We start from the raw sequence: 8,994 nt of genomic DNA, 5'->3' as shown, positions 1-8,994 counted from the left end.
GTAACGTGGAATTTGAATTACAAAGATTGTGTATGGGATTTGGGTTGAAGCTGTTCTTAAGGATTATTTTATACAAAGATTATATTTTTTTTATATTCATTTATTTTTCGAGATTTTTATGTAGTATTGTACATTTATTATTATTTTATTCTTATTTGTTAATCAAAGTTTATTCTACGTACATGTACGTTTTCTGTATAATGCTATTTCATTAAATTTCAATAAAGATGATTAATTTTAAAATAATTTTTTTTATACATGTAAAAAGATAGACGTTAAGATTAAATTTTTCCATTATTGTTACTTCAAATAGAGTTTAAGGTTTTAAATTGTTCTACATGTTTAATATTTCTTATAGATATTCAATTTTGGCTAATCTTAGGATAAATTTCTTTGTGTAAAAAGAACGTTATTTGATTTTTAGGGTTAATTAAAAAAATCTATGCACAGTATAAGAGGTATTAAGTATTCATGTTTTAAATTAGGCATAAGTAAAGAACATTAGTTTTAGTTTTCGGTTACTCGAAAAAAAGTTGTTGTGATTTTGATATGAATAAATAAGTGTTGATGTATTGTTGTCCGTGGCCTATAACTGGGAGTCTGTTAAGTGTTTAAATATTTAAAACTTTGGTACATTTAGGTTATTCCCATATAAAATGAACAATCTAATGCAAAAGAAACATTTTGTAAACCTAAAATTAAAATGTCGCTTACAAGAATCTAAGGAAACCTTTTAGTACGATTACTGTCTAAGATATCATTGACACGTTAGAAGTAGTTTTAAAATAACCTATTGAATTTATGAAACAAATGCTTTATTTTCTCCAATTTTAATTTTTCTAGGCAATATGCTCTTGACGACTAAGAAACTTAAAATACTGATGAACACCTACTGGATGCTGTGTGGCGCCGTACACCAGGCTAATGTCTTCTACTGCTATCAGCTGATTTCCGTGATATTTAACTCATTTATTCTCATCACTATAACGTGTTACACCTTTTTCTTGTACGTCAGAGATGGCAATATGTTCTCCATCGTTACTGAAGGAGCCTGGATCCTTACTCATATTTACTACGTGGTTGTGTTGGTAAACTCAAGCACAGACGTCACTAACTCGGTAAATGTGTATTAGCAAGTTCTTAATTATTTTTTACTAGCGTTTTATGTAACTCATTATACGAAATAGCTCTATAAAACAAAAATTTCGTAAGAATCTTCTATTACATCCTACATAAAGGATAAGCTATAATTCCGGATGTGTTTTAGTCCACGACACTTGATGATTTTAATTAATACGTGTATAATTAATACGTGATTTTATGCATTTTAGGAGTGTAAACTATAACTAAAATATAGATTTTTTTAAATAAATTCCAATACATCGCTTGTTGGAGACGTCAATTGCTTAACCAGTCATCGTGCAACAAAATGAGATGGGTTGCAGAGATAAGGTTTCATCTCATGTCGAAAACCGAGTTCAAGGATCTTTGCAGACATCTCTTTAACCTTTCAATCGCCTGTTCAATCAAGGAATATGAAGTAGGGTACATTTTTGTCCTTAAAGTTTTTACGATGCGTAGTGAAATGAAATGAAAAATGTCTTTATTAGAGGCGAAGTTAGGACTATAAAGTCCTCTCTACCACTTAACCTCTTAAAAAGTAAACTAACACACACACACACACACACACACACACACACACACACACACATACATATATATATATATAATATAATTTCAATAAACATTGAATCGCAAAAAGTACTTGCTCCGCCGGGAGTCGAACCCGGAATCTCTCACTTGCCGGGTGAATGTGCTACTATTACACCACAGAGCGCTCCACTTTTTCCGATTAAATTTTTTTTTTTTTTTTTTTTTTTTTTTTTTTTTTTTTTTTTTTTTTTTTTTTTTTTTTTTTTTTTTTATTATTATATGTGACAGATACGGCCAAATACAAAAAAAAAAAAAAAAAAAAAAAAAAAAAAAAAATAATAATTGAATCGGAAAAAGTGAGCGCTCTGTGGTGTAATAGTAGCACATTCACCCGGCAAGTGAGAGATCCGGGTTCGACTCCCGGCGGAGCAAGTACTTTTTGCGATTCAATGTTTATTGAAATTAAATTAGGCAATTGCCATTTATACAATTTAATGTAAATAAAAGTCGTTTGACAGGTATTTGGTCTTCCTATCATATGTTAGTTTGCTTATTTAAAACGCATATGTGACAGATACGGCCAAATACAAAAAAAAAAAAAAAAAAAAAAAAAAAAAAAAAAAAAAAATTGAATCGGAAAAAGTGAGCGCTCTGTGGTGTAATAGTAGCACATTCACCCGCAAGTGAGAGATCCGGGTTCGACTCCCGGCGGAGCAAGTACTTTTTTGCGATTCAATGTTTATTGAAATTAAATTAGGCAATTGCCATTTATACAATTTAATATATATATATATATATATATATATATATATATATACAGGGGTGTATATTATGTCTGGAAACACCCAAATATATCCTTTAATAATTTAAATATAAATTTGAAACCTCTTACAATCGTGATAGAGATTGGGCATCTACTTTTTGGAACAATGTTTTTGTTATGTCACACCAACGGGGGACGTCCTGCCGAGGGTATCGTGAATATTCTTAATGGAAGCCTATACCTTGTGATACATAATTTTAAAGGTAATAGCTTACTGAATTGAATGCCACAAACCGCAATCTCAAAGGAATTATTCTATCAGAAAATAGAGCATTTTTTAGTATTGAAAATTTACTGATGTTCAACAATGTAAATTTTAACATGGTTCTTGCCACAAAATGTGTTACACTAATTTTTTAGCATTTTTTAAATGTTCAATTAAAATAAAAATAAACAATTTATTTTTAAGCTGGTTTCATTAGTACAAATTTACCAGTTTTTTATTACAATGAATAAAACTTATGAGTCACTTTCTCTGATTACTTATGAATCTGTACTTGGTGTTTTTCCAGTCAGCAGGAAGGTTTAAAGAGACAAAGGTCACTAGCCTATGAGAAACATTATTGTGTTATTAATCATCTGGTCTACAGGTTTTCAGTTTGTTTGAGCATGGAGCTTTCACTAGACAGGTCTAAGCTTGGGAATTACAAATGGACAAAGTACATAACATTCCTGTCGAGTTAATCAGTGTCTCTGAAGCATTGCTGTCAACAAGTTATCTAATTACAGTAGTTCAGTTTTTATTTGGCATTTTAATGGAATTGTCTGAAAGAGAACGAATTACTCAGTTGATGATGCGAGGATATGGCGATCGTCAAAGATCTTATCGGGAAGTTTGTAATTTGTTTAATGACACTTTCCCAGAAAGGAATCCCATAAGTGTTTCACAACAATATCAAAAACTATTGAGCGTTTTGAAATGACAGGGAGTGTACGTAATCGGCCAAAGTCGGGTAGGATACAATCTGCAACAGATGAAGAACATGCACTAGATGTTTTGCAAACATTTATTGAAGACCCACATACATCGCTCAGAAAAGCTGCACCAGCAACATGATATGCACCCTATGTCTGTGAGTAAGATTTTTGAAAATTAATAAATACAAACCATTTAAAGTTCATTTAGTCCAACAGTTAAGTGAGGATGATTACGACAGAAGAGTTGAGTTTTGTGAACTTGTGATGCGCAAATGTGATGACAATAGAGATTTTCTGACCAACATACTATTTTCTGATGAGGCAACTTTTTTTCCTAAATGGCAATGTTAACAGGCACAATTGCCGTTACTGGGCTTAGTGAAAACCCACATTGGATTACTGAGTCCCATTCACAGCAACCACAAAAACTGAACGTATGGTGTGGAATTTTAGGTAACAAAATTGTTGGACCCTTTTTCATCAATGGAAATTTAAATGCCGAACTTTACTACAATATGCTCCAAAATGAAATAATCCCAGCTATTCAAATTGCATCAGGAGAATACTTTGATAATGTATGGTTTCAGCAGGATGGTGCTCCACCCCATTATGGGAGACAGGTAAGAGAGTATTTGGATTTAAGGTTTCCTCATAAATGGATTGGCCGAAGAGGAGAAATCGAATGGCCTCCAAGATCTCCGGATTTGTCACCAATCGATTATTTCCTATGGGGTCATTTAAAAATCCAATGTTTATAGAAGAAAGCCTCATAATTTTGGAAGCCTAAGAAACAGGATTATAGAGGAGATTGCTTTGATAACTGAAGAAATGTTAGGCAACTCTGTCGAATCAATTTTACACAAGATTGGCTCATTGTCAAACCGTAGAAGGAACACAGTTCGAACAATTGCTTTGACACCAAATGCAGGTAAAACGTTTGTTGTAAGACTTTTTCTAACAGCATACATTATTTTTTATTTGTAATAAGAAATCAATAACATAAGTATTTCCATAATTGTACTGTAATAAAAACTGGCAAATTTGTGCTAATAGAACCAGCTTAAAATGAAATTTTTGTTTTATTTAATTGAACATTTAAAAAAATGCTAAAAATTTAGTGTAACACATTTTGTGGCAAGAACCATGTTAAAATTACATTGTTGAACATCAGTAAATTTTCAATACTAAAAATGCTCTATTTTCTGATAGAAATAATTCCTTTGAGATGCGGTTTGTGGCATTCAATTCAGTAAGCTATTACCTTTAAAATTATGTATCACAAGGTATAGGCTTCCATTAAGAATATTCACGATAACCCTCGGCAGGAGACGTCCCCCGTTGGTGTGACATAACAAAACATTGTTCCAAAAAGTAAGATGCCCAATCTCTATCACGATTGTAAGAGGTTTCAAATTTATATTTAAAATTATTAAAGGATATATTTGGGTGTTTCCAGACATAATATACACCCCTGTATATATATATATATATATATATATATATATATATATATATATATATTACATATATGTATGATAAAAAATAAATCTATTTATTTACATTATGCATTAACAGAATCTTAACTTAAAAAATAAAAACATCTATAATTAATGTAACTTTATACATATTTACAATACAATAAGACACACACGCATTCATTCAAATTGCATTCAGTTGCCCTAAGTACCACATTCCAAAGCCGCCAACCGCTATACCCCCTGAGCCCCCAGCATCAAGGCCATGACCTCCGCCCCGAAGCGAGCGCGCGTTGTATCAGATATAAGAATAAGATATAATCACATTTGGTTATGATCACTTATAAATATTTAGTTAGTTTAATTGGTTAATTTATAGTTTCAAGTATATGGGCAAGTTTCATTTCAAAATTGTTAATTTCAATTATTATTCTAGGCTATCGAGACTAGCCAGATGATATGCAAGTTTACCAACAGTAGCCTGGACCCGGTCCTACGGAGAAAGGTAATAATAAAAAAATATAATTATAATTATTTTGTGTAACCAATCAATATGCTTTAAGTTTCATTTTACTCGATTTGTATTGTAATCCTTAAATTGTATCCGTTAAAATATAACATAGTTCTAACCTCCTCAGGCATAGATGACATATCCGCCTAATTTACAAATAACAGCAAAAAAGAACTAACTGTGCCACTGACAAACATCGTAAATAAATTACTTCAACAATGAATCTTCGCTGACCAACTAAAAATCTCCAAAGTTTATCCCAAATTCAAGAAGCGACCAACAACAGAGATTAATAGCTACCGCCCAATCTCTCTCATACCAAATTTTTCAAAAATAATTGAAAAAATTGTAATGTAATAACTCCCGCACTACCGCAACAAAAACAAATTGTTTACACACCAATAACATGGATTCCTTAAGGGCAAATCGACGTCCACGGTCCTGATACAGCTTGTCGAGAACATCCTGGACAGGCTGGAGGAAGGCTGTGCAGTTACTAGTCTTTTTATGAACTTCACCAAGGACTTTTATTGCCTAAGTCATAACTATCTAATAAAAAAATGAAAGCCCTGAGGCTAGCTGTACAATCAGAAAACTGGTTCTTAAGCTATCTGAGTGGCAGAAAACAACGCGTTGAGCTGCTGCACGCTGCTGGTGATACAACAAAAGGGTCCACTCTAAACTACTCCAAGTAAAGCGAGAGATACCGCAAGGCTCAGTCTTGGACCAGCATTATTTCTACTACTAACAAACGACCTGCCGAGTAATGTACGCATACGATAAGGTTGTCACACATGCAAAAAAAAGAAAATTGGTTACTTACTACTAACACTGACGCAGCTATCAATTTGATCAAAGAATACTGTGATCCCCATGAATTAATCCTCAATGACACTAAAGCTGTTCAGTCTTTACACTAAAAATAAAAATAAAATGGAAGGATCAATGTACTGGACTATAAAACCAACACCAAGCATCTTGGCATCATAATAGACTCCAGCATCTTGTGGAAAACACACATGGACCAGCTGTGCAAGAAGATCAGTGCAGGCGCTTGCCTTATTCGGGCTCAAGCAAATAAGCATCTCAGAGGCAACAAGAACTGCATACTTTGCCTTTCTTGAATCCCACCTAAGATACGACATAGCTACGTGGGGTGGAGCCACCGCAAAAAACCTTGAAAGAGTCCTCACTCTACAAAGAGAAAGCTGCCGAAAAGCATTTTTCGAGTTAAAGATCCTCACATTATTGACACTCTACATACAAAAGGCCATCATCTACACAAAAACTGAGACATAGAGACATCGATAATATAAGATGAAGTAATATGAGATGTTTCAAATCAATTCTAAGAATACGATTATGGTACTGTATCCTCTCTCTCAAAGGACCCAAACGGGACCTGGCATTGTTCCGAAAAGCTAAAAGCCAATTAAAACGGAAATTATAAAAGAACAACCTATAAAGTTAAAAACGATTATAGTACTAATAAAATGAATTATTTAAAAACACACAATGAATTATTACATTTATAAAAATTAGAATAAAATAACTAAACCCATACTCACAACATCAGTATCAAATAACAACACAATAATATGTTTATAACACAGATACGTTTAAATTCATAGTTTCCTTTAAACGAATCGACGTAGCCACTGTGGGTGTAAAATAGAGGCAATAAATTTATTTTTCAATGCCGGATTTTACCTATTGTATTAAATTCACTGTAAGTGTGAAGATAAAAGTGTATCTTTTTAATTCTGGGCTATTTTTTAAATGCAATAATAAAAAGATCTTAATGTCCTCCGAATCCAAATTTTGTAATACTAACACTTTTATGCTAACTTAAACACCATTGATAATATTTTGTGTGCCTTTGCAAACCACTTGTGTATTAAGTCTGTTTAGCTCCATTAGTATTCATAATAGAGATAAACAATTTAAGTTTCATATTATCTAGTATTTAATTTTATAATAAAATCGCAAAAAGTTTGAAATAATAATCCTAATATTGAAATAAGTAAACTATTTTATAAATCAACACAAATTCGAACAAATATTTAATTTGTTATTTACAACTATCAATTATTTTTTTCAAGTTAGTAATCCGTTAATCATTCTCATAACATGAAATTTAACTCATTTTTAACTAACGCTTTTCATGAAGTAAAACTTATAAAAATTCACTGTTTTCCATAAGTTATGGTTTTACAAATTATTAAATTTCATCATTTTTAAAATATTAATAAAATAATATTGTTATTTGTAAGATAATATTAAAAACATAGTCTCAAAGTTTGTAAATTCTAGTGCCATAGCTTAAGATATTCCTAATATAACATGTTGTTTCTAACAAAAGACTTACATCCAGACAAGGTGAAAGCAGTTTATTGTTTGTCATATACAGACAGTTACATCTCGTATTATTTAATTACCTTAACAATCTCTCACATGCTGATGGCCGGTTGCATATTTATCCCCTTTGCATCCTTTAGAGATCTATCAAAATTTTAATCTATTAGAAATGTTTTTACAATCAATTGGTTATAATCATTAGATCTTTTTTCCAGCTGGAAGGGTTTCTCCTGCAGTTTCCCCATCACAACGCAAGATTCTCTGCTCTTGGATACTTTCCGATGCACAACGAAACCCTCACAGCGGTAGATATTTCGTTTTGTATGAAACCTACGCAGTCTAATTATATTGTGTCTACTGTAATAACAATCCTGAATACTATTCTATCTATAACTCATATATAATGTAGCACCAAACCTGACATAGTATGTTGACTGACAATGTATTCTGTTTGTACAGATGGCTGGAGCGGTGACAACGTACCTGGTAATACTGATCCAATTCCAGGCTCAACCACCATCCATCTAGAGTAACATGGGTTTCAAAACCAAGTCCCTATACTTCAACTTTGTATTTATTAGGTACTAGTTGTTTTCCCGCGACTTTGCACCCCTTTTGTAAGTTTTTCCCGTGTATTAGCACTTCTGGTTCAAGAGAATTATATTTCCAAAGCCGATGTAGAGTTTGTCTTATTGCCACGTTCAAGAAAATCTGTCAAAAGTGTATGTTTATAGCCATTCTACATTTGCATGTACTTTATTATAAACACTCAAGACTTAAGATCAGATTAAAAAGATTTAAATTTAAGTATATATTTAGGAAATTATATATACTTCTACATATAAATATATATCAGTTATATATTTATTATTGTTACTAACCATTACTTATCAATTGTTACGTGTTAATCGTTAATTAGTGGTATTTGTAAGGTGAGCCTAGTAAGTAAGCCATTTGGAGAAGTCTCATATTAAATACATTATATCATTATTCCAAAACAAACTCCATTTGAAAAAAGGGACTTGTCACTTACAGTTCTAAAATAAAAATTGTCTTTGACCATTAAAAAGCGTAATAGATGAAACCTTCACTCCGATACAGTTTTTATACCACGCAAAATCCAAGCTGGAGTGTTCTTATGGACTTGTTTTCGTATTGCGTTGTATAGTTTCAATATTTTTTAAATAAAAATACGTAGTATTAATCAATTTATGAGAATTATCTAATGATCTGGTTAAATCACTAACATGGCTTTT

General features: G+C 31.9%; 1 protein-coding gene across 1 annotated transcript; it reads left to right on the top strand.

Annotated features, from left to right (window-relative positions):
• The first annotated feature begins 848 nt into the window (after positions 1–848).
• Positions 849–8,266, top strand: LOC124366772 (putative gustatory receptor 28b). The gene is made up of 4 exons (XM_046823372.1): positions 849–1,118; positions 5,306–5,374; positions 7,954–8,043; positions 8,198–8,266. The coding sequence occupies exons 1-4, from the start codon at positions 849–851 to the stop codon at positions 8,264–8,266; spliced, it is 498 nt and encodes a 165-aa protein (XP_046679328.1).
• Positions 8,267–8,994: the final 728 nt, after the last annotated feature.

Source organism: Homalodisca vitripennis, chromosome 7, assembly GCF_021130785.1.
Source record: "Homalodisca vitripennis isolate AUS2020 chromosome 7, UT_GWSS_2.1, whole genome shotgun sequence".
Classification (NCBI taxonomy): Eukaryota; Metazoa; Arthropoda; class Insecta; order Hemiptera; family Cicadellidae; genus Homalodisca; species Homalodisca vitripennis.
Note: the sequence above shows the minus strand (reverse complement) of the source record. Positions and strands in the feature narration are given on the sequence as shown.

Bases quoted from the DNA above. Each gene is read 5' to 3' on its own strand.
- LOC124366772 (XM_046823372.1), top strand. From the start codon at position 849: ATGCTCTTGACGACTAAGAAACTTAAAATACTGATGAACACCTACTGG. The intron at 1,119-5,305 runs GTAAATGTGTAT...TTATTATTCTAG, and splicing joins GCACAGACGTCACTAACTCG to GCTATCGAGACTAGCCAGAT. The intron at 8,044-8,197 runs GTAGATATTTCG...CTGTTTGTACAG, and splicing joins ACAACGAAACCCTCACAGCG to ATGGCTGGAGCGGTGACAAC.